General features: G+C 46.5%; 1 protein-coding gene across 1 annotated transcript; it reads left to right on the forward strand.

Moving 5' to 3' along the window:
* The first annotated feature begins 3,445 nt into the window (after positions 1-3,445).
* Positions 3,446-25,607, forward strand: NSUN2 (NOP2/Sun RNA methyltransferase 2). Its single transcript, XM_044916992.1, has 16 exons — positions 3,446-3,548; positions 6,645-6,716; positions 7,475-7,559; positions 8,913-9,105; positions 10,978-11,052; positions 12,096-12,226; positions 15,002-15,075; positions 15,698-15,828; positions 16,219-16,315; positions 18,662-18,846; positions 19,085-19,177; positions 19,873-20,008; positions 20,316-20,396; positions 20,552-20,690; positions 21,897-21,936; positions 24,647-25,607. The coding sequence occupies exons 2-16, from the start codon at positions 6,675-6,677 to the stop codon at positions 24,960-24,962; spliced, it is 1,818 nt and encodes a 605-aa protein (XP_044772927.1). The 5' UTR covers positions 3,446-3,548; positions 6,645-6,674; the 3' UTR covers positions 24,963-25,607.
* Positions 25,608-26,303: the final 696 nt, after the last annotated feature.

The following is a 26,303-nucleotide window of genomic DNA, read 5'->3' on the forward strand; positions in this document are numbered from 1 at the left end:
TTCATTAATCCTGGGGTATAGATTTGCTTGCTTTTCTTTCTTCCATCGGTCATATGGATTTTCAGTGGCCATATCACAGATTTGTTATAGTCAAATTTTAAAAGCTTGCACGTTCTGATACAGGGAAAGGACTCAGGTGGTTAGTGATTGCATGCCCACTGTACTGAAGTCATTAAAAAAGGAAAATGATTTTCTAGCTGCTGGACCTATGACATTGCTGAGTGAGCTAGCCTTCACATCCACGAGCTTCTTCCCCTCTCCTAGTAGCTAAGTTATACACTTAACCAGTACCTTGGTTTGGAGATTTGACTGATGGTACTGTTGTTTGAAGCAGGGGCCATCTGATGCTTTTCAAAAGAAGTGGGTTTAAGGTTGCTTTTGTGCACATTTCTAATTGTCGTGATGTTGGCTGCTTCATATAATTACCAGAAAACCTTTGTTCCTTAAACCTTGTGTTTAGAAATGCAGCTTTTCAGATGAGGAAGTCTGACAGGTCAGTAGGAGGAGCTGAAAAGCATGCATCCTGTAGGAAAGAGGTGCCTATGGATGGGTCATTGTGGGCATTTTCTTCTGCAGGTTCCAACAGATACATGAGAATTACGCTTGCTATTATTATTATTCTCTGCAAACTGCAGTTCAGCTTTTGTTAGCCCTTATAATATTTAACAGGTGCTTTTCCATCTTGATTGTTGAACAGCCGCAAGGGGTCCATGAATATGCAATTCTCCAACATCTGAGAATAGGCAGTTCTCCAACATCTGTGGGTTCTCTGGTTGAAGAAGGAACAGGAATCACTCTCTCGTAATTACTGGCGATTCTCCTCGCATTGCTCTTTGCTGAAATCTTCTGAGAACACCAACTGAAGGGTGTGAACAACATACTGTGTGATTTGGGTTCCTAACACTCAGCTTTTCTATTATCAGTGACAGTTGAATAACAAGTTCTATTGTACAAGCAAATTTGCTGGTCATTTGTGGGCTACCCATAAGTCTCTTGGTAAGTTAGCAAAGCAGAAACTTACCAAAATTTCGGGTGGTTTTCTATGTTGTTCAAAAAATAGAAATAAATTGTGTAATATTTTAAGCTTTTGGTACATAGTGGAATTAAATTTAGGAAAGTGTTTTTGGGAACCATGTTTCTAGAAGGGCTATTAAGTGTGGGACTCATAGTTTGGGCAGGTTTCTTTCTTTTCCTTTTTGTGGACTCAGAACTCTAAGGCATTATCCCAAAGCATTCTTATAAAAGCCTCGTTTTGACAATTGGTTTTTGAGAGTATACCTTGTTGTCATTCTGTTTATGTTCTTTTTAACATAGATTGAATATGATTTGTCATAAATGTATATTTTAATAGAGATTTTTTTCCTGTAAGAATTTTTGGGCATAAAGATGACAGTGATGCTTTTAATTCATCCTCAGAAGACATGACAAGTTTCCAAGTAGGACTTTATAAAGACTCAGGAGCTACATTCGAATTATGTAACTAAAAATTAAATTTAGTTCTTTAAGATACCTTATCTTATTTGATGTTAAAAGCTACAAAGATTTTAGTAAACATTTGTTGGTCCAAAAAAAAAATGGTTCCTAAAACTGTATAAGATGCATACTTTTTCATTTTAACGGTCAGTTTTTGTATTTAATGATTTTAAAGTTCTTAAGTATTTTTTTCAAAAGATTAATAGCTTTTACAATCTTAATTACTTGCCATGGAATTTTCATCCTAGTAAAATTACAATTTTTAAATGGAAATTCAATCTGAAAGGTACATAAGGAAATATTTGCTCAGATTTTATCTGCTTTATTTTTATTTGAAAATGAAAATTCAGCTATTGATGATTAATAGCTAGATTGAACAATTCATGGTTGATTGAATGCATGTGACATTCAACTTCATGATGTTTTGGTGATCTGGCAAGGTGATAACTTGCATGATTCACTGTAATTGATCACACACAGTTCAGGGTTGCAAGAAATTTCATAAAAGTCATTGCATTACAGTTCAGGGTTGTAAGAAATTTCGTTAAAGTAGGTGTCTGGCTCCCCAGTCTTGCAAAGGTTGCACTGAAACAGCAGGTTTTGCCAAATACTGCAGGTGAAAGCAAATCTGAGTGTATTCCTACCATTTCACCTCTAAGGAGGCCAAAGGGAATATTTAAAACTAAATTCTTTTTTAATGGCCTGATAAGTATGGTTGTGTTTTGGTTTTAGATTTTTGAAGCGGGTTAAATACTGAAGGTTCCAGACATAGGGAATAGAGACAAAGTGCTGGGATAGCGGGAGGGTGGCCATGAACAGATTCAGCCAGTTTCATCTTCATTATTTGGTAGAAAGTACTTCCCAGATATATCTCATAATAGCATGATAGCCGAGTAGTGTCTTAAAATTTCAAGGCCTGAGTTTGTTTCAGCTAATCATTCTGTTTTAAAGCAGTCAAATACATTGTTTTGCAAGTGTTCTGGTTTCAATTTCATGGCTGTCACCTTAGCTACAATGTGATGCTTGGAAATACTGAGTAATAAGTACTAAAACTGCAGTGAGACTTATCACTGAGTACCAAGTAGTGCATAGCTTGGCGCTGGGTTGGGGGAGTGGCCTGGGTCATAGCAGTGGGCCAGCTGGAGCCTTGGGGCCCAGTGATCTGTGTGAGCCACATTTAAAGGGACCTGTTCCTAATTGGTGATGTCATAGTTCTAGAAAGTTTAAATACAGAAATGGCAGGAGATGCTTCTTCATTCTTGGGTCTATACAAGTAACAGCCTAGGAGTGCAAGTCAATGCAGCGGAGATCCCCAGGGTTTTTTGGTATGTAAAGTATTTCAATACATTATTGGGCTGTTTTGTTTTAGACGTGAAAGAGATCATTAAAAAGATTACAATTAAATATCAAACATTTTGATAGTTCTTCAACTGTGTGATCTGCATTTTTTTAATTTGTTATCTCTTTTTTTCTTTAAGATTTATTTGAGAGAGAGAGAATGTGGGGAGGGGTGGAGGGAGAGGGAGAATCTCAAGCAGACTTCCCTCTGAGCGCAGAGCCTAACTTGGGGCTTGATCCCAGGACCCTGAGATCATGACCTGAGCCGAAATCAGGAGTCAGATGCTTAACTGACTTTTTTTCTAATAGCCTCTGTACCATTGTTAGTATACATGGTGAAGAGCAGAGGAGTCTCCATTTTCTCATCTGTTCTTGAACATTCATCATTGCAATTTTATGGTAATGTCGTATATATATCTCTTCAAGCCACCCAGCTCTCCTGTTTCTGCCTGGTTTATGATATAGTTAGACATCCTGCAGTCTTGGCCGACTGTACGAAGAGGATCGTGGATGTGAGGAAGTAGAGCAAAATTGGGTGTCTAGTTAGTATATGATCTGTAAAAGCAGGAAGTTGTTAAGAGAGCACTTTAATATATATAATCCGTGGATGCTTTATTTTCTTTTTGGTCAGGTATCCTGAAGAACTTGCCTGGCACACAAATTTAAGTCGAAAAATCTTGAGAAAGTCTCCACAATTGGAAAAGTTTCACCAGTTTCTGGTTAGCGAAACTGAATCTGTGAGTAGATTTCTTTAGATTTGTTGGTTCCCTTGAAGCTTGAAATGTGCATGAGTATCTTGGTTATATTTTGTCCCCACGTGTCACTGGGAGCGACGAGGTAGATACGGCGTATGGAAAAGTGTGCTTGTCACCTTTAATTTCTGAGGACTCCTAAATCTGCTCTCGTCTTTTTTTTAAAAATTTTTTTATTGTTATGTTAATCACCATACATTACATCATTAGTTTTAGATGAAGTGTTCCATGATTCATTGTTTGTGCATAACACCCAGTGCTCCATGCAGAACGTGCTCTCCCCAATACCCATCACCAGGCTAACCCATCCCCCCACCCCCTCCCCTCTAGAACCCTCAGTTTGTTTCTCAGAGTCCAAAGTCTCTCATGGTTCGTCTCCCCCTCCGATTATCCCCCCTTCTTTCTTCCCCTCCTGCTGTCGTCTTCTTCTTTTTTTAAACGTGTAATGTATTATTTGTTTCAGAGGTACAGGTCTGTGATTCAACAGTCTTGCATAATTCACAGTGCTCAGCATAGCACATACCCTCCCCAATGTCTATCACCCAGCCACCCCATCCCTCCCACCCCCCCACTCCAGCAACCCTCAGTTTGTTTCCTGAGATTAAGAATTCCTCATATCAGTGAGGTCATATGATACATGTCTTTCTCTGATTGACTTATTTTGCTCAGCATAATACCCTCCAGTTCCATCCACATCGTTGCAAATGGCAAGCTCTCATTCCTTTTGATGGCTGCATAATATCCCATTATATATATATACCACATCTCCTTTATCCATTTATCTGTCTATGGACATCTTGGCTCTTTCCACAGTTTGGCTATTGTGGACATTGTTGCTATAAACATCGGGGTGCACGTACCCCTTCGGATCCCTACATTTGTATCTTTGGGGTAAATACCCAGTAGTGCAATTGTACAGCTGCTCTCTTCTTTGGTCCGTCAAGTTGTGGAACTCGGGGAGGGTCTCAGCCACAGTTGTCCCCCTGATGTATCGTTTCCTTGCTCCTCCTGGGTCTGGCCAGCCATGGTGCTGGGCCAAGCAGCGCACTGCGCAGGGAGGCATTGCTCGGGAGACGGGCCACTCCATCTGCTCCCACTTTGTTGTGTCCGTTCTTTCCGGGCTCCTGTCTCTGCTCCACCTTTGCCACAAAAAACCAACAAAATTTGACTTTGACAACTTTGGTTCTCCCACGACACCTTGTTTTCACCTTCTTTGCAATCCTGAATTCTTTGGTTCGGTTCGGTCCCTGAACTTCTCAGCTTTAGCCTCACAACTGCTCTCTCAGAGTAGCCGTTCCCTCCTGCCTTACGCAGTTAAACCAGGTACCTGCGTGTTTCGCTGTTGAACTTTTTGGTGTTTTGGAATTGTCACTCTGTCATTTAAAATCCGAGTTCCCCTTTCCTGTTCTCTAGTCTCCTTTTTCTAGCCAAGGAAACCTTTGTGTTTGCCTAGATGGTGTTCATTTCTTTTCATCCTGAGCTCCTGGGCGGGCTTGTAGGCTCCCTGTGGTTCCCACACATCTCCCCTTGAGGCCCTTGGCCCTGCCCCGTTCTCTCCTGCCACGGTGGCTCTCTGTCCGTTTAGGTGACCTGGTAAACTGGCCTCCTGCTTACCGGGGCTTTCCACCCTCTCCCCCAATCCCATAAGGGAGAAACAGAGCTAGGTGCTGCCCCATTCCTGATTCTGTCCTTGGGTCAGTACAAGAAGGGGTTCTCTGGCTGCAGTTTCCATCCAGATGTAAGGTCAGGTGAAGGTAAACTAAGAGAACAGTTCAGGTTTGAATTTCAGCAGAGGAGAGGGTTTGTGGTGAGCAAGTTCCCCGTTGTTGGGCAGACTGAAGAGCCACGTTTAGGTGGAGGAGATGGGAGGTGAGTGTCAGTAGCCTGGATTGCAGGGAACCAGTACAGGTTTTTGATCAGGCGTCGGTAGGGGGAGATGCTCTTGGGGGTATTCAGAGCCCCTTCAGAACATGCGTGGAAAGGAAGTGACTGACGGCCGGCTTGTCTAGTCAGGGACCCTGTCCCCGTACGGCTCAGATGCTTTGATAGAAAACCTGGATGAACGCAGGAGGCAGGCTTACCAGGATCGTACGTTTAACCTGGAGCCTGGAATCAGTGTGCCTGGTGAGTCGATGGAGATTCGGATAGTCTCCACAGACTCCTTGCTGGCCAGAAACCCACGAGGTGAACATCCGCAGGTTCGGCTGTGCTTCTGTGTCCAGTTTGGACAGACGCACAGGTGTGAGGTGAGCGGCGGCTGCCCGGATGGCTGTTCAGGTTCAGAAGAGCCAGGTTGTCATGGGGCAGAGGTCTCCCGGCAGTGGACGGCCTCTTGCTTTTTAAACGATGATTTCTGAGGCATTCAGTCTTACGGCGGGTGAACTAGATCAGTGATAGAGGCCAGTGCTGGAGCCCGTCAAGAACATGTCTTGAACAGGCGTGTGTGTTAACAGACGCCCTGCCCACCGGCCAAGACCTAGAGGGCTGGTGGCTGAGTGGGGATGGTGGAACGTGGGAGAGCTGGCTGGGCTCTTCATCTTCTTGAGGGGCAGTTCTCGGGAGGACAAGGCAGACATGGGCTCTTCCTACAAACTGGTAGGACTGAAACAGAAGTTGCAGTTTTAGCTGAGAGGGACGAGTTGCTGCGAGTGGCTCTCTGTCCTGTGCTCGGGGGCTCGAGCACAGACCGCTCCCTGCTGCCGAGGGTATGGCGGTGCCCTCGTCCACGTCTGAGCTGCTCATCCAGCTTCCGCTCTTTCTCAAGAGGGCGAGCTGTCAGCATAAGCTTAAACTTCCCTTTCTTTTGTAAAATCCAGGATTATACCTGCATTTCTAATATTCTAACAGTAAGGTCTGCCATTCACGGTTATTCTTCCTTAGCCTTTTAGGTAGCAGCCGTTTACCCACTAGGATAAAAACCTGTCCTGTTTACGTAATGTTCTGTGTGATAGTATTAACTGTTTTATTGCACGTATGAGGATTATGTGGTCTTTTTCTGTTGCATATGAAATAATGCCTAATACTGAAAATTTCTGCCTTTTTAAATATTGTTCCTGATTTTTTTAAATTTTACTTTCTAAGGGAAATATCAGTCGTCAAGAAGCCGTGAGCATGATTCCACCACTGTTACTCAATGCTCACCCTCACCATAAGGTACCGTGTATTAAACAGAAAGTGGCTTTGTTTGTTTACACCTTTTTTTCTTAATATAATTCTTGGGTTTGCTTTTTTTTTTTTTTATGCTTTTGATGGAGAATGCTGTGTTTTATTTTAGGTTCTTTTTTGCATTTTTGTCTTACTTAAATTTTACAACCCATGACTGTGTTTCTACTCTTTTAAAGTTTGCTCACTAATGTGTTTACTGCACAGATTATCGTCATCGGTCTTGACTGACTCAGTCAGATTGAAAATCGTGATGAACACATCCTGAGAACTTGTTACATGCCAAGCATTGCTTTGTGCTCTTCTCATACATTAATTCATTTGGTTATCCACACATCCCCGTGAGGGTAGATGCTGTCCCTGTCCCTGTTTTTCCACATGAGGGAAAGGAGGCAAAGAAAAATAGAAGCAACTAGCTCAGGGTTTGGGGGCCAGCAAGTGGCTGGGCTATTTGAGGCCTGGGAGTTCTGTCCCTTACAGTGCTGCTTGCAGTTACTGTCCTTGCTCGTCCTCCCCTGAATTGAGTGCCTCCACTGGTCTGTAGGGTCGTTCTGTTCTTGTGGAGAGAGTATCTTTCTCCTGAGATCCCTGGATGTTAAATATATCACGTTGTAGATTCCTTCTGTAAAGAAATGTATTTAAGTCTTAGAAATCAAAATATTAGAATGACTCATAAAATTGTTTTAAATTAAGTGTCGAATGTTTGAATTCTTAAAATAAAACCTCAAACATATCTTGCTTTTTAATAGATCTTAGATATGTGTGCAGCGCCTGGATCAAAGACCACACAGTTAATTGAAATGTTACATGCCGACATGAATGTCCCTTTCCCAGGTATGCATTAGACTGCTCTGTGGAGGGTCGGAATGCCACTTGGCTGGGTGTAGATGAGGAAGAGATGGTAACACTGCTTGTGGGTTGGGTCTTTAAGCCTTCTGTGACAAGCAGATGGGTTTCTGTCCCTGAAAGTAGAACTGGACATTTCGCGTGCCACTGTGACTGGTTCCCAAACCAACGTGTTTGTACATTGGGGTGGGAGGGTGGCTTCATTCTAGAATTACATGTCTTCTGTGAAAGTAAATGGTGTTTCTATATTAAGCCATAGTAGGTTGATTTCAGTTTGGATCTTCAGTAGTATCACTGTCACGTTGGGTTTTTGTGTTGGTTTTGTGGTGTCTCACTGCCCACGGGAGTGGCAGTAGAGTGTCGTGAAGAGCTGCTGTCAGGCCCGCCAGCTTCACATCCCCCTGCGGTAGGCGACAGTGCTGGACGTTGCATCCTGGACTTGGGGGTGTTCCGAGCTTGCAGAGGGCTCAGACCATGGCTGTGATCCGCTGTCGCTGGTGCTCCTTTCTGGGGGTTCTCTGAAGACGCCTGTCTGTGGTGGTGTTACTCTTCAAATGTTTTATCTGCTTCTATTTCCCCTTCTTTTGTTCAAGCCACCTGCTCTCCTTCTGTTCTAATGGGCATGCTTGTTTAGCTTTGTTTGTTCTAAGTGGTTTTTTTTCTGACAAATAACTTTGTTTAAAAGGCTTCTTTATTCTTTTGTTTTTAATTATTTTTTCCAAATTAGTGGTAAAGAGCCTCTTTATTATCAGTGTTTTGCGTTTCATATTTTCTTAAGAGCGATCTTGACTATAAAATGTTTTTAGGCGTATGTGCCTTTTTGCCGGTGGTGGAGCCAGAAATGAGAAGAGGCTGCACCTGGGTTTTAGCCAGGGGGTCAGACCAGAATCGCCCAGGCAGCCTTCAGGAGGAGCCTGGGCCCCACCCCAGAAACCCATTCACGGGGTCGAGAATGGAGGCCCAGCATACATGTGCAGTATTTTAAACACTTGTCAGGGGATTCTGTTGTCTCCTACCCCTTTCTCTCTCTGCTCTCTTTGTTTTAATTATTATTAAAAGTAATAGAAAAGATGTTTCTGGCATAATAATTGTTACAAAGTGAGTAATTGTTCAATAGTTGAAAAAATAGATCTTGCAGTTTTAGAATTTTATGTGATCATAAAAATCCATGCTGAGCCATCTTTTTGGACTACTTAGCTTATTCTGGCAAATCTTATGCTTGGGTCTTAAAGTTTGGTGGATTGCTGGTTCTTGAAGTCTGCCAACCAGGAGCATATGTATTTCAGAAAATTATTCTACTTATGTTGCATTTTACCTGATGCTATAACTTTATGTTCTCAGAGGGGTTCGTCATCGCGAATGATGTGGACAACAAGCGTTGCTATCTGCTCGTTCATCAGGCCAAAAGGCTGAGCAGCCCCTGCATCATGGTGGTCAACCACGATGCGTCCAGCATACCTAGACTCAAAATAGATGTGAATGGGAGGAAAGAGATTCTCTTCTACGATCGCATCTTATGTGACGTCCCTTGCAGGTATTTATGTTATTAAGAAACCAAAAAGCCTAAAATCCACTAAGGAAATCAAATTAAATATAGACTGATGTGAATTTGCACACAAATACACACGGAGTTGTACACGTTCTTGTGGCAGCTGGTATGAAGACACAGACCCTGTGACCCTAAATTAGACGACAGACACTCAGAATTTCAGTGCCACCCAGCACAGCAGAATGAGGGTACGGAAGGAAGAGACACAAGATGGAACGGTTCTGTAGTCCTCACAGGGGCAGAGGAGATCCCTGAGGGGGTAGTAGCATCATAAGCTCTGTTGTCAATCCAGGAAATGATCGTTAGGAATGATGGTTCCTCCTTTTCCTGATTCTGCCTCATTCTGGAGGGATACAGAATCACACTGGGTTTTCTTGACAAGTCTTCTGTTACTCAGCACGCTGCGATTTAGGAGTTCAGACCTTTGAGAAACTCATTGTGCCTGTGTTTGTACACATACATTTCTTCAAATTTTATGTGTAAGTTGTTAGCGTTTACCTGTAAGAGAATTTTATGGATAATTTTATGAGTCGGGCTGTATCCAGTGGGCTGTCCCACACAGAGCAGGGAGGGGCAGCTGCATGGGTGAGTTTTTATGGAATAACGGAGTTTTTCCAGAAAGAAAAGGAGAAAACTAAAGATCTGTCTTAAGTTCCCAGAGGCAGTGACGTAGGCCATGGTCACCTTGTGAGCACACGAATTTGTCGAGCTGGGAGTGCAGAAATCACCACAAAACTCTGTTAGCATGGAATGTGGTGCTTCCATAAGACACCCGCTACCACATTCCATCGCGTTTAAACCACAGCAGACTGCCTGCTTGTGACAGAACTCATTGTGAGAGCTGCAAGTCGGTAGTATGGATAGGATGGCACTTCAAAATTCTTGCAAGAACGCCTTGTGAAATAAAACTTAAAATGGGTCATGAGCCACAGCTGTCTGATTTTCCTTTAGCTCAGATGTTTTCCCATTCCTGTGCTCTTTTGACCAGAAACCTGTAACTCACTTCTTGTGTCATCTTGGAGAATGCAGGGACCTTCTGAGCACCGCGTTGTAAGCTGAGGAAATCCTAAATATTATGGTAGAATGTTAAGCCACCACTGTACCAGCAAGTGGTGGTTTGAAAGCCATTATATCTGATAGGGCATTTTCATTCTCCTATAGACCCTTCCCCTCAAGACAGTTAACTAGACCACCGAGGGAGATTAAACTCTACAGAAAGCCAGCTGATCCAGAAAAAAATGGATAGTTAAAGTCAAATGTGGACAGAAAGATAAATTGATCAAGTCTGTATTATAAAATTTACATGGAAATAATTTCCATTAAGTAGAAGTAGAAAATCAAAAATGTTTAACTGATGCATAGAAAAATCTTCATAAAGAAGTTAAATTGGCTTAATTGAATTTGTTGTGGAAAATCCCTTATGAGTATAAGTTTACCATTACTCACGTAAATCTGATTAAAATGCCACTATTGATTAACCGAGTTGTTAAGTAGCAGGATCCAAATGTCTTCACAGTTCTGTGTCTTAGGTCTGAAAATTAGTTTTGCTAGGATTTCTCTCAAATGGAAGCAAATTGATACATCTATAAGTCTTGAATGAGGTTATCTGTTCAATTCTGTTATTTCCTCATCTAATTGAAAATTAAAGTATAATTTAAAAGTTTTAATGTCATTAATGTCCCTAGAGCAGAAATAGAAAGTTGATGGTAGTTTGTGAGAATTTAGATGGTGTTCTAATTGGTGTGTATAATAATAAAAATACCCATTTTGTAATTAGTTTGGATATGACATAATGGTTAAACTCTAATCGGTCTACCTGGTCAGAGTTTTTAAGTTCTTAAATATCTTCCTTTCTAGTGGAGATGGCACGATGAGAAAAAACATTGATGTCTGGAAGAAGTGGACGACCTTAAATAGCTTGCAGCTGCATGGGTGAGTCCGGCTGTATCCGGTGGGCTGTCCCACACAGAGCAGGGGAGGGCTATCGCTGCATTTGGGGACAGCATCTGGAGCTGGACTTGTTAATGGTCACTGTTGAGAGAGTTTGGGTCTGTATCAGAAGTAGTTGTTTTCAGAATCTCTTCAGAGTAGTAAACTGAAGACTGTATGTATACATTTCAGGTACACATTTATCAGAAGTGCCTTTTATGACAATTTCCTGTAACATTTCAAGACCTGTTTCCCGTGAAATGACCACTTACCTTTTACTGTCTTACTCATCTTCGTTCTGTTTTCTGGTCTTTTGTGTTGAATTATTTTAACATTTTGATCTCAAATACTTACTGTCTTTAAAGACAATTTGGAAAATTCTTAAAAATAGAAGAAAGAGAAGATCTCGTAACTCAAAGATAACTTCTGTAATGTCTGGTGCGCTGTACTGTTTTTCTGTGCATACCAGCCTTGAGTGTATGGTCTTCAGGGCTATGGATTCTTTTTTTCATTTAACATTAGAATTTTCCATTCTTAATTATAGAATTGTGGGTAGTCTACAGTGTACTAATGAATATTCACTGTAAATAACTCCAGCAGGAGATTTTGTTTCTCTGTTAAATACTTTTTAACTGTTTTCTTGTGAAATAGATACTAGGATTAGAATGTACAAAGGGACATAAGTTGTTCATAGAAAGAAAAGTTAAATGTATGTACAGACATGGAGGCTTTTTAATGATGAGACTCACATAATATATTGACTTCAGTCACTAATCAGCTTTGTGCTTTGCTTTTCGGGAAGGGCTAACAGAATAGTAAATGCATTGTTTATATAGAGAGATGCTTTTTTGATTGATATGAAACACCTCATGGGTTTACTGTAACTTTGTTTAGAATCTTAAAGAGTTCTTTTTGTGGGAATTGTTTATTTTGTATTTTATTATAAGTCTGTCATAAAAACGTGTAATAAATATGTGGTATAATGGGTGCTGTGTGTGCTGCATGGATAGGTTTGGTCTCAGGGTGACCTAGTATCCAACCCTTAGCTTACAGCTGCGGATCGCAACACGCGGTGCTGAGCAGCTGGTGGAAGGCGGTAGGATGGTGTATTCTACGTGTTCACTAAACCCTATTGAAGATGAAGCAGTCATAGCATCTTTGCTGGAAAAAAGTGAAGGTAAGTGTGCGGGACAAAAGATTGAAAATCTTTGTATGAGATTTTCAAAAACGTTGATTGCCATAGTATATATTCACATAGACCTTTTCAGGCATTTGCTAGTATGATTAGCCTATAAACCCTGAAGCAAGCTACCCTTACTTACAAACATGCTTATGTAATGATTTTGTCATATTTAATGAATTATGACGATTACCTATTTGGTATCTCTTAAGTTTGAAAAATTACGCCAGTCCTTATCACAGTCGTTTTTTGAAAAAATCTTAGTTGTGGAAAACACTTGTAAATTGAAGTTTACTGTCGTTTTAACTATTTTTAAACGTGTGTTTTGATAGTGTTAAGAACACTCATGTTGTTCTGTAGCCAATCTCTAGAGCTCCTTATCTTGCAAAGCTGAAATTATGGACCCATTACACAACTCCCCATTTTCCCACCCCATTATCCTCTTTGCTGTCTCTGAGTTTGATCACTCTAGGGATCTCACGGGTGGAATCAGATCATACTTGTCTTTTTGTGGACTGGCTTATTCCACTTAGCACACTGTCCTCAAGGTTCCTCCGTGTTGTAGCCGGTGTCTGGATCTCCTTCCTTCAGCCCTGAGGGCTCAGGATGCCCCACTGTGTGCATGCGCCACATTCTGTCTCCCCACTCGTCTGTCCGTGGACACTTGAGGTGCTCGCTGTTTCAGTCCTTATGACTGGTGCTGAGATGACATGGCTGCACAGATAGCTCTTTAGGATGCTGCTTTCAGGTTTTGGGGTGTATATTGTGTGGAATTGCTGGATGATATGATTCTGTTTCATTTTTGGGGTTCCCCCATGCTGTTTTCCACAGTAGGTGCACTGTTTTACATTCACACCGACAGAGCACAAGGGTTCCTTCTTCTCCACAGCCTTGCCGGCTCGGCTCTTGTTACTTTCTGCTTTCTTGATTGTAGCCATTCTAACGGGCGTGAGGTCTTAGCACACCGTTCTATACGAGAAACCGGACAGGTGGTATGAAATGTTTTTAAACGATAGTTTCCATAATGGTTTGATGTAAAATATCTCTTCTTAAAGTTTTTACTGATATGGTAATTTTTCCCATCATAGTCTCCTTAAAGCCAATAATGAGGGATTTCAGACTAGGATTCCAGAATGGAATGTTTCCACATTTGCTACACACGTGTTGGAAGGAAGTTGGAACATGCATACCGAGACAAGTACCCACAGCTGTCTCGGCTTCCAGTTACCTTGTTTGCAGTGGCTGACTGACCTGTAGTTTGCCCTCTAGTTGTTCTCGCCTTCAGAGTCCTTGAGATCGGAACTTAGTATGTTGTGATTTTGTTTGGCTCTGTTTAAGTCGGGCTGTGTAAGGGTGTGATTTCTGAATGGTGTTCTTTGTAGGGTCGTAGTCTTCGCGTTTGTGGTGGGACTTCATTTCAAAGGCTTATGAAGAGAAGGACTGATGACATTGAGTGGTGACTGTAACCGCAGGTGTCCTTTGCTGCGTCATTTTTTCTTACTGGGCAGGCGGGGTTCCACTCTGGGTTTGCTGCGACAGCCATCTTTCTGCATGTGGTGGTTTCAGACCACAGTGTAGTCTCCGTCTCCATTGTCTGTCACGCTTCTTGTGTAGGCATGGCTTCATGGAAGAGTGGTTCTTTACTGAGCCTTGCACTTGACAGTGACTGAGGATTTGGGAGGAGTGAAGTCCCCACCTGAAGGAGCTCAGACCTGGCTGCAGGCAGAGCGGCTGATAAGCATTCAGTCTGCACACACTGGACCATCGTCGGCTCTCCTGACCCCCACGGTGGCAGGGGTCACTGTTGAGCCCTGCCTGGGCAGGGTGTGCGGGACAAAGCTAATTTCTGCAAACCTGCTCTATTATTTAGTGTTTGCTTTTAGAAGTAAGAATATTCAGATAGAATAGTACAAGTCAGCACAATGTTTTCGTCAGAGATTTCTTACGAGGACACCTCTGCCTTGAGGATTCTTTTGTTTTATTTTTATAATCGTCTGAGCGTTTCATAGCTTCTGTGGAGCTTTGTTGGATTTTCCTCTTCTGTGAGGCTGTGCAGTCTGTATCCGTGATCTGTGGCTGGAGGTATGTTTGAGAGGGTTCCCATCGTGGCCCCATCTTACAGCTTCTTACGAGCTTGTTACTGTGCACACCTGTTTTTAAAGCTGGGCTGTTGCCCTGCTGCACAAGTTTCGAAAACTAACTTGGGCCTGGAACAGAATGTTTACAAATTTTCACGGTTCACTTTAAATGTTACTTTTTGGTTCTGGGTTGTTTACTAGAAGTAAAGGCATGAAGACCCACGTCCTCTAGCTGGTGTGTGTCTAGAAGCCAGAAGTGGGTCGAATGCTCAGAGTCCTAGCCTCGTGGTGTGATTGCGGGGGGCTGCCACGGGGCTCATGTTGGGCACTCCGTGGGACTCTGCACCTGCCGCGTGTCTCCGCAGCTTGGTTGGCAGTAACTCACGTGCCACCAGTGTCCCTCGTTTTAAGGGTATGACTAGTGACCTTCAGTGGGTGTCTGTGCACAGCCATCCCCACCAGCCAGGCTTCGGCCGGTTCTGACCCCCCCACGGAGTGCTCTGAGGGCCTGTGTGCGCTCCCTGCCTGTGCCGCCCCTGCCCCCGGAGCCGAGGCGCTGCTTTCCGTCCCCGTGGAATTGCTCTCCCTGGACATTTCGTAGAAATAAAACCACACGGAATGTGATCTTTCGCATCTGGTTTTTTTCACGGGGCATAATATGGAAAATTATTATTATTATTATTTTTGTATGTAGGTGCTTTGGAGCTTGCTGATGTCTCTTCTGAGTTGCCAGGACTAAAGTGGATGCCTGGAATTACACACTGGAAGGTAATCTTTCTGGGAGGACTCTGGCTTCTAAGAGCAGGTACAACTTGCCAGGCTTGTCAGAGTCGTGAACGTTTTAAATTAAAGCAGCCACATTTGGGTAACGTCAGTAAATACTACTTTTGGTTGTGCAGTCAGATTTGGTTTAGAGTTAATTTTCAAATTCTATTGAATGACGAATGGTACAATTCTACAAATATTTTTCTCTGGCAATGGGGAAGTTTCCCTGCCTTTATCCTGCAGTTAGAAATCAGCGTTGTGTATTCTCATCCCCGTAAGTGTAGCTCTGCTGTATTTTTATTACTGGCTGGGGTTCAAGCTTCGTTTCCAATATGAAACCATTTACTTTTCAGTTTTAAACCAGAAACTATCTGAGGCTTGTTAAAAAACAAAACAAAACAAAATAAAAAAAACCTCCATGGAAAATGCTCTTTTATAAAATGATTGTTCTGTTTGATGGAATACAAGATCGTCTCATTTTTCTCTTCCCACGCAGTCTCAGCTTTGGAGAGCGATGAGAGTTACCGTTTATCATGTTTGAGCGCATTTACATTAGCACCCTGTGATTTTCTTATTATTAGGTAGTGCTGTGATTTGGAGTCCTGCCGTCTCTCTCCTTTTGCAGGTAATGACGAAAGACGGACAGTGGTTTACGGAGTGGGAAGATGTTCCTCACAGCAGACATACCCAGATCCGGCCCACTATGTTCCCACCAAAGGACCCCGAGAAGTTACAGGCGATGCATCTAGAGCGTTGGTGAGTTTGTAAGGCTTGCAGAGGTTTGCGAAGGTGGGGAGTTGGGGCCCTCCGGCATTCCCGCAAGGCCTGGGCCATGCGTGTGGTCGACTCAGGGTGTGAACGTGCCAGCAAGAAAGAAGCTTGCATTTCCTGTTAGCTGTTGGCATTGAGCATCCCTAAGTACAGCCAGCGGTGAGGGCCCAAACGCTCGAACTTCGCATACTACCTCAAGTGTGTACGCAGCCCACGCGGCCGTCCCATGAGTGTGGGTTGCGGGAATACTGACCAGAAGACACGACTTTTCTGTCACAGGTCATCTTTGCAGTTTTTGTCTTAATACTAAAAGAATGTATTTTGAATCGGTTAAAAAGTGTGCATTGTGGGGTTTTTTTTTTTTTTTTTTTCCAGTCTTAGGATATTACCACATCATCAAAATACTGGAGGGTTCTTTGTGGCTGTATTAGTGAAAAAGTTTTCAATGCCCTGGAATAAACGTCCACCAAAGGTAAGCATGTGGCATATCATGTAAGCTTTCTGTGCATTCCGGGCAGACACTGACGGTGGTCCGTGGAACAGTTTTTGGGTGTGGAGAGCAGCTGAGCATGAGCATGTGTGTGGTGGGGGTAGGGATTCATTTAAATTTTGAGTTTTCCAAGAAAGCAGCAATGTCTTAAAGGATAGATCCATGAAAAAGGCATACTTGGGGGATTACATTCCTTCTGCATCTTAAATTCAGTTATTTAATAAAAATTGAAAGACATAATGACTGCTCTGTGGCTCAGAGTTAGAGCCCCCCAAGCTGGCTTCTGTGCTCTGGTCCCTGGGGGTTCGTTCAGTTGAGCCCATTGCAGATGACAGAACTCTGCCAGCCTCAGGCCAGCCTGTCTTCCCGTGGGGGACAGTGACAGGGACTTTGTCCAGGCCTGGCCGAAAAGGAGACAGAGAAGGCCCGAGCCATCCTAATGGGTTGTTGTAGGAGGCCTTGAAGCAGGGAGGGTGAGTAGGAGGGCAGCCTTTCAAGTCTTTCCATGTAACGTCTGCTGCCCTCCTCTTTTATCAACATGACATTTATCTCGCTAGTTTATGCCTCAGCCTTTCCGTAATGTCAGAACATGGCTGGGGTCACAGTCTGAAAGTCGGTATTTCTTTCAGATGAACGCTTACAAAGGAGGACAAGAATGCTTAGGCTTTGCAGAGGCAGAAAGGAGAGTGGTCCTGGGGTATGGCTAACCCGCATGAACGTTTGCGTGTCCGGCCCCACCGCTGGCCCAGGAGTGGAACCGGCATGTCCGGGCAGGCGCTGTGCTGGTTGTGGGAGGTTGGAGAGTGTCTGGACTCTCCTTGGCCCTGGACTCCTGGGTCAGGAACTCCGAGCAGCGCTGTCATCGACATGGAGTGCCCGCTACATGTGTACCTTCCACGGTCTTGCAGCCACTTTTTTAAAAGTGCACACAGGGGCGCCTGGGTCACTCAGTTGGTCTGCCTTCGGCTCAGGTCATGATCTTGGGGTCCTGGGGTCGAGGCCCATGTTGGGCTCCCTGCTCAGTGGGGAGTCTGCTTCTCCCTGTCCCCATCGCTCCTGCACGCTCGTGCTATCGCAGACAAATAAATCTTTAAAAAATAAAGATAACTAAAAGTGCAAGGAAAAAAGCGAAATTTTAGTATTTTATTCATTCCGGTATACTTAAAATTTTCTTTTGTTGTATCATATAAGAAGTTCTTAATGAGTTATTTTCTGTGCTTTCATACTGAGTTTTTAAAGCCGTGTGAATTTACAGTCTGAGCTTCCTCGTCCTTGCGCTGGTCACGGGGCGGCAGTGAGAAAGCACACCTGGCGCACGGCTCAGGTGGATTGCTTGTCTTCAGGATGCCCCGATGTGGAAGTGAGGGGACCTGTAAGCACAGAGCTGGCATTCCAGCCGGGGAGGCCGAGCTGCTGGTCTTCGACAGAGAGAGCGCAGAAGCAGCCTGGTGGGGAAGGGGCCCGGGAGCCGGGCTGGGAGGGGCGAGGATCAGCATTTCCAGGAGCTGGAGGGGCAGGGCCCAGGCCATCGCCACTGGGGCACGGTGTGTGGGGGACCGTTTTGTCTCTTTTGTCTTTTACCTTTAAGTAAAAGCTCTTTTCTGGGAGGTGGTGTTGCATTGCATGGAGTCCCAGCAGCTCGTCTGCTTTAGAGCTTTGTCACCTTGGGGAGTGGGTTCCACTTTTCTGAGGCCACGTGTCCTCTAATTTCATCAACCCTATGACTTGTTAGGACGTGTTGTTTTAAGTAACTTTTTATATAGTATTTTGTTTAAAATGCATATTGAGCAGTTTCTGTAAGTGAACCGTTGTGCTCATTTTTTAAGCCAGATACTGTGGCCCCAGTTCCGAAGTTCGTTCGTTGTTCTACAGTTGCTTCTGCGCTCCATGGGGCGCCCTGGGCCTGCATCCGGGCACCGTGTGTCCGGGGCGGTGGCACTGGCCTTCCCAGGCTGCACTTACTGACATGTGTGTCCTGGCCCTGTCTGCTACTCCGGGATCGTGTTTGGCCCGTTTTCATCCTTGAGCGTGCCTGGCACACGGCAGGTGCCCGGTAGCGTCTCTGAATGCAGATGAGCTGGCTGCGCCTTCGGCCTGTACTGGGAAATAGCCTGCACGTGCTCTTTGTGGGATTAGGGGGGAAACCGTGTCCACGACTTCTGTGTATAACAGCAAATAGACTGAAGATACTTCCAAAACACTCTGTTGCCTCTGTATGTGAAATGCCTTAGAGATATACGATGGGTTTTTTGTCGTGAGTGTTCATTTTTTTGCGGCAGTGTAAAGTGGGTTGCCTTGGAGTGTAGATGCACTTGTCCCCTGTTGAAGCTGCAGGGCGAGCCGGTGGAGCCCAGAGAGCCTGTGCGGTCCAGCCCTGCACACCCCATGGAAGGAGCAGCTGCAGACCCCACTGAGCTGGAGAGTAAACCCATCAGTGGGATGGACGACACAGACATAACGGAAAGACCCGAGAACGTAGAGAACAGCGGAAGTAAGAAGGACGGAGTGTGTGGGTAAGAGAAGGGGTCCTGTCTGCACCCTCGTGTCTTCCAGCCCCTTAGCTTGCAGGGGCGCGGGGCCGTCCTGCAGCAGGTGGGTGCCACTGTGTGTGGCCGGGGGTCGCGTGCGTGCGGAGAGCCCGGGGCCACGCAGGGCTGAGGAGGAGGGCCAGCAGGCAGGGGGAGTGCACTGCTGGCCTGTCACCTTAGGACTGATTACAGTGCATGTTTCTTGTCCCGATTCCCTCCTCAGTCCTCCTCCATCTAAGAAAATGAAGTTGTTTGGATTTAAAGAAGATCCGTTTGTGTTTATTCCTGAAGATGATCCATTATTTCCACCTATCCAGTAAGGATTAATTGAACCTACTGAACTCTTATTATAAATGTGTAACTGGTCACATTTGGCCATATATTTTTATTTAGTTCTGTATAACACCTTTTTTTCCTCGTAACGGCTTGGTAGAGTTGGGTGACACTTCAGAGAGTGTACGGTGAGCCGCCAGAGACTATAAAGTGGCTGGGATGGGGGCGGGGGGCACGGGGGACTGGACTGCGGCCCTGAATGTCAGTCCCCCGGCGGAGCTTCCAGACCCGTGGCCGCCTGCCCAGGTCCTGTGTGGGACGTGGAGACTGGGTCTGGGTGGGAGCTTGGGGACCCCAACTGGAAACTTCTGGGGGGAACAGAGGGGAAAGGTGCTTAGGATAACGGGCTCCATTTCATCTCTTCCTGCTTAGTTAAGTCTCAGTATCCAGTCACCGCGGTGAGCGCTTGTGCTGCCCTGTGGCTCGTGACCTTTTTCTGTGGGCATCGGTGTTGCCAGGTCCCTGGAGCAGCAGCGGGAGAGGGAAAGTGTGCTTGTCAGTGAAGGTCCCTGCTCTAGTTTGCGGTGACCTCCATCAAGTGTGGACGTTGGGCGAGCGCGGCAGGGCGTGAGTGCCCTGAGCCGCAGATGAGAACCCGAGCTCCATCGGGAGAGAGACCGTGCTGGAGGCACCTGTCGCGTTTGAACCAAACTCGTAAGCAGCTCTTTTCGTTCGTAGGAAGTTTTATGCATTGGATCCTTCGTTCCCGAAGATGAATTTGTTGACTAGGACTACGGAAGGGAAGAAAAGGCAGCTCTACATGGTCTCCAAGGAGCTGAGGAATGTGCTGGTGAACAACAGCGAGCGGATGAAGGTGCACGCACAGCTGGGGCCCCGGGGGCCTCTGCTCTAGCTGGGGTGGAGGTGGGCTCGGGCGCCGGCTTTCCCAGTGTCATGTCTGCTGTGCTGATCGGTAGTCCACAGCATTCACACTAGACCAGCCTCCTCTGAGGGCATCAGTGAGGCTATGAGAACCCCGACTTAGTCAGACTTGTAAGCTCTTCCTTTTCTTCTTCCCTTCCCTACTCGCAGCTCTGCCTCCTTGGGGCACAAGGGGTTATTTTCATTGAATATTCAGCTTTTATTTATATGTGTGTGTCATCTCACTGTCTCACTTGCAGGTTATAAACACTGGAATAAAAGTGTGGTGTCGGAATAACAGTGGTGAAGAGTTTGATTGTGCTTTCCGGTTGGCACAGGAGGTACTTTGGGGCATAGACTTAGTAGCAGCCGGTGGTCAGCCCACGGGCGTGGGTGCCGTGCGGGGAGGTGGAGGCTGGGGACGCGTGTGGAAAGGCCTCGGGGACAGCGGGTGATTGTCCTCATTCATGATGGTGGCCTCTCTTTACTCCCACAGGGAATATACACGCTGTATCCGTTTATTAATTCAAGAATTATCACTGTATCAATAGAAGATGTTAAAATTTTATTAACCCAGGAAAATCCATTTTTTAGAAAACTTAGCAGTGAGACCTACAGCCAAGCCAAGGACTTGGGTAAGCCGTTGGACTTGCATTGAGGCGTGACTTGTCCTCGTAAAGACAACGAAGACATGGGTGTGCAAGCTTGTTAGAGCTTTCTCAGTCTTAGATTTTAATACGTCGTGCCTTGCTCTCTACTGCTTCTCGTCAGCCTCCAGAGGGCTTTGTGGGGACAGAGGCACATCTCAGCGTACCCAGGGCCAGAGGCACCCCTCAGGTTGCCCTGCTTCCCCCGGCCACGTGGAGGCCTGTGCCGCCCACCAGCCCACAGGTGTCTGCAGGTGTTGGGCCCTGGCCGTCCCGCGAGCCAGAGCCCCGAGTGCCCGCCGCGGGGACGCAGGGCACAGTGCTCGGGCTTGTGTGTGTCCCGTCCTGAGTCGCAGGATGCTAACCAGCACAGACTACCGCGTTTGCTTGGCATCCCATCAGCCAGGTTAGAGCAGGCTGCAGGTGTTGCCAGGTTCTCCCGCGGCTTGGCCGGCCCCGCAGAGGAGATACTCGGTCACGGCGTTTTCACGTTTTATAAACTTCCACTTCAGAATTATTCTAGTGATATTTTCACCTAAGAACAAAAATAATTCCACCAAGAATTCTAATTTTGTTTTTCTTTTCATTCTTGTTGATTTTTTATAACTTTGTTCACTGTTTCTGGCTCAGCTGGCCCAAAAACTGCTCAAATCAAGTTACTGCAGTTCTGTGGTTGTATGTTTTATGTCTGAAACTGAAAGATACAAAACATGCTGTGTGGAATCTGTCTCCTGGTGTCTCAGGCAGGAGCTGCATCTAAAGTAGAGATTATTTTAAAGTATAAAGGGACCATTTGCACTTGTTTTCTTCTTTGTCTTAATCTCATAGTTAAATGGTTGGGGTATAATTTTTGACATTTTTTATGTGTGTTTCATGCTGTTTCTGGAAGTTGGAGCAATTATTTGTTTAATCTTGAATTTTGAGAATTAACCAGTAGTTAACTGCGGGCTCCCTGCTGCTGAGAGAGACTTTCTGAGTATTTTCACCTAAACCCTACTGGTCTGATGCAGTCCCCTGCCACATTGCCTGGTCTGCTTGGTGCTCGGCTTGCTAGTGGCTCTGTGTTTTTAGAAAGAAAGTTCTCTTTTCTCCATGGAGATCCTGAGGAGCAAGAGTGCGGATTGTTTGCTGCCCTCTCTCCGCAATGCTGGACACACAAACAGCTTCGCCAACACATGTCTGTTTCTCTTCCAGCCAAGGGGAGCATCGTCCTGAAGTACGAGCCAGACCCTACGTAAGTGTGGGTGCTCCCGCCAGTGGGGGGACTGTGGATGGTCGTGGGAGCCTCTGATGAGCATTCTCGTGAAGATAGCATTGTAGAAATTTTAGAACAAATATTATTATTATATACATAGTTAGATATATATAATTATGTATTATATATTAATATATATGTCATATATATATATAATTATGTGTCATCACTAGAATACTCTCTTATAGAACATTCAGCTCAGGCCAAAATTTTCATTTAGAGAATAAAACGTGCAGTACTGCTTCTCTGTGCCTGAGAAATCTAGTTCTGATTTTTGTCTTAAACAGAATGAAGTAAAGGTTGAAAGTCGAGAGAGAGTCTTTCCGTCTCTACCGTGGGTTCACCCCGGGTCTATGGGTTCCGTGTTTCGCACGCGTCAGGCGGCAGGGTTCTAAGTCAGGGGTGAGGGTTTGCTCCTGCGTGGCCGCTGTCCTGTGGTGCTCAGAAGTACCACGCAGCCCTCAGGAGTCTGCGGAGAGTAGGCCCTGAGGGTCAGCACTGGCCAGAGCGGCTGAAGAGCTGGGGAGCTGGTCGGGATTTGTACCCAGGTCTGGTTTCATGTGTCGCAGCCACCTCTTTCTAAAGTAAAATACCACTTCCAAGGGGAGGAAAGAAAACAGCACAGGGCTGGAGAGGGATTTGGGGGAGAGCTTAGGTGGAGCTGCGGACAGTTCTCTGGGAAGTGGTATTTGGCCAGACTCTGGTGAGAAGGAAGTGGAGAAGCACCAGCCCTGAGGAAGGAATGAGCTAGAAGGCAGTCTGCGTGGAGCTGGCAGAGGAGGACAGGCCTGAGCCCCCCTGCGTGATCTCCACCGCCTCCATCTGCCGTGAAGACAGTAGCCTGGGCGTGGGCCTGAGTGTGCGGGTGGGAGGCAGGGGTGCAGGGCAAGAGGGGGGCAGCTGGGGCTGGGGCAGGGGCCTGGGCCCAAGGGTTGGCAAGAGCGGTGCACGTGAGGTCCGGCGGGGCTGCGTATAGGACGTCGCGCACACGAGGTGGGCTGTGGGTGGCGAGGGTGCAGGAGTGCCCAGGGTCGTCTTCTGGGTTGAGTTACACAGGTGTCATCCAGGAACGGGAAAGTGGGGGGAGAACGGACATACTGAATTTGAAAATGCTGGAATAGACAGCAGGAGACGGCCAGGCCGCTGTATAGAAGTTTTGGGCGTTAAGGGGAGAGGTCATTCCAGGTGTGGATCTTTGGGGCTCACGAGCGTGTTAGTGCTGCATCAGCCACGGGCTCGATGCCGGAGCTCCGAAGGGCGGTGTAATGGGAACCGGGCCTTGCAGGCTCTCATGCCAGGGTCGGGGTCCGGGTCCGTGAGGTGGGATCAGCTAGGGAGGGGGCGCGAGGCAGGAGAGAGAAGACGCAGGGAGGAGCGGGGGGAGATGGGCGGTGCCCCACACGCACGCTGAGCTTCGGCAGCCGGCGCAGACCACGTTTGCCAGGCGTCTGCGGTACGCGACAGCGAGCGGGGATCTGCAGGGCGAGTGGCCAGGTCAGAGAAGGTCTACGTGGGCGACACTTCGGCCGGCTTCTGTGCTTGTGGAAAACCCAAGAAAAGGAAAACAGGCCGTGGGTTTCCGGGAGCAAGGGGCGGTGTCGCAGAAGCGCTTAGACAGGGACCCGGAAGTGGGTTTGAAAGGTACGGAAAGCGTGTGCTCTTCCACTCACTCGCTCCAGGTCTGTGAGCCGGCGCGCGTGCTGAGGCAGCTGCCGGAGCCCCTAGATCGAAAGACAGCAAGGGGTGGGCGTCGGGGCCTCTTGTCTTTTCCTGTCATCGTGTTTTCTCCGTGTATCATCCCGACTTTCCCCGGGGAAGTATGGAAAGGTACTGAGGAGTTTCCCTCTTTTGTCGTGGTTTATGTCTCTCGGTGGTTCAGCCCCTTCTCTTTTGCTGTGTGTGTTTTTTTAAATCTGATCAGAACCCTCCTGTGTTAGTTCCTTGGAACCTCTGCCTGCGACCTGATGCCTGGCATTGCGTAGAGCAGGACGTAGGGTTGATTGAACGGGGCTCTAGGAGCCAAAATACTAGAGCAGAGTCACACCTGAAGGGAAACGATGATTTGCATGGTACTTGGGAAGGGGCACGTGAGTCACACGGTAACTGGCATCTCAGCCAAGGAAAGGGGACTCGAAGCCGCCTGGCAAGCAGGTGGGCACGTCTGTGCGGCAGGATCGAGCAGACTCGGGGAAGCAGGGGTGCTTTGGGCTCCGATAACACTGCATGCTGGAAACGGGCGAGCAGAGTGTTCTGGGGGCCCGTCCTATCATGTGGGTAACCGAGAAGAGTTGGGGTCACCCAGCCCAAAGTAGGGGAAGCACGGAGTGTCGGCAGCAAGGGCGGTCTGGCTCCCAGCGCGGCTCTGCAGACGCGAGGCCTCGCGGGTAGGTCTTCACCTTTGAGAAGATGGAAGTACTGGGAAATTCTAACGTTGGAAGTGTGTGTGAATTCTGGCTGTGGGGGTTATTCCATTAGGAGCTTTTAGGAAGAAAAACTGGCCAACATGAGCATGTTGAGAATATTTAGGACTTGAAGCAGGAGCTGATCTTCCTTGGAGAAAACCATCCGTAAGATCACAGATGAAAATGCTCCAGTGCTTTGGGCATGTTGTTTTCAGAAAGATTGCCTTTTAATCCTTCAGTGCAGTTAGGAGGACACACGATACTCACACACAACCACTTTTTTGTAGGAAACCAGACACCCTTCAGTGTCCCATTGTGTTATGTGGATGGCGGGGAAAGGCCTCCATTCGGACTTTTGTGCCCAAGAACGAACGGCTTCATTATCTCAGGATGATGGGGCTGGAGGTGTTGGCGGAAAAGAAGAAGGAAGGGACTGTTCTGGCTCAGGAGGGTGCAGGCAGCTCTGGGCCGCCGGAGGACGAGGAGAGTGCGGAGCATGGAGCGGAGCAGGCCGCCGGCGCGGACGCCAGCACGGACACCAGCGCGCACGCCGCCTCGGGTCCCTTGGACCCTGCCCCGGCGGAAGCCGCCCTGCCCTGGTGAGGAGGCCCCGGCACCGTCCGCACGGGCAGCCTGCAGGGGCCTCCGCCTCGGTGTTCAAGGCCAGGCCCGGAACTTTGGACCTGTAAGTACAGGTTTTTGAAGACTGGAGACGGATGGAATCATAGAACAGTCGTGAATGATCTCAGTACTGCTTTCATTTATTTTTTAGCTTTGTTAGAAGTTGCTCGTTTTACTGTTTCTTTGGCAAAACTGGGTCCGTTGTGCCTGTGGCCCACGGTAGACTGTCACCATTAGTCTTACTCCTCCCAGGAAACAAAACTGTCCTTGCAGGAATTTTCAGGTCGCCTTTGTTGTGCCTATGTTGGTCTTATGGTCCAGTGTTTCTTTTAATTATTATTTATAGAAAGAATCTATAACTCATCATGGGTCACTGGAAAACCATCCTGTAAATTTTAATAATTGTATCAAGTTGCGCATTAGCAGTGCGACATTAATGTATGGTGGGTTAACATCTGAGGTCTCAGATGACTTCTGTGCCTTTGTAACAAAAGGTAAAATAATAAACTCTTTTTTCTCAGAGTACGCAGTCTCGTGATACTAATTGTGAGGGTTTTAGGTCTTTATTGAATGGAGTGTTTTGCAAGTCTAGGTTTTAAATGGGGTTGGGATCCTTGGAACATTGAAATAAATTATTAATGATGACGTGTATGTGTGTATGAGTTGTTTTTACTCTCGGTGAGGCGGAAGGAACAAACTTATTTTTGGGTAAATGGAAACGTTCAGCTTGTGAAAGGAATTTTAATGCGAAGGTTGCTCTCGAGGGAGTAGTTTGACGCAGCAGGACTTGAAGCTTTTCCTGTGGGCTCCCTTCTTGTTCCATAGAGGGCAGCGTTCACACCTCCACTGCCGGGAGGGTCGGGGGTGGGGGGTGTGGGCTGGGTTTGTCAAGGTGAGAAGCGTCTGCAGCCCTAGCGGGGCTCCCTCGGGCACTGTTGTTAGGGGACCTGGAGGGGATACTCATGAGGCAGGTGCCGTGGGGCCACCTTCCTTCATCACTTAGGAAGCCCCTGCTGTGTGTCAGGCAGGGTCCTGGGGCCTGGTGACACGGCTCACCCTCACAGCCAGTCTCAGCGTCGTCAGGAGAGTGTGGCGTGGCGAGCCTGTGTTTCCCCGTCCCCTAACGGGCACAGTGGTTAACAGCTGCGTTTTATCAATACCCCAGCTGAAATACTTGCAGCCCTGGCTCCCTTTAATGGAGCACGGTGGTTGGAAACTGAGGTCTGGAATTAGGTGTGTTCGTTGCTACAAGGTGTCATTTCTCACAGACCAGACAGAACTGGGAATTAAACGTCTCTGTGAACACACACAGCGTACATAGAA

The sequence above is a fragment of the Neomonachus schauinslandi genome, chromosome 7, assembly GCF_002201575.2.
Source record: "Neomonachus schauinslandi chromosome 7, ASM220157v2, whole genome shotgun sequence".
Lineage (NCBI taxonomy): Eukaryota > Metazoa > Chordata > Mammalia > Carnivora > Phocidae > Neomonachus > Neomonachus schauinslandi.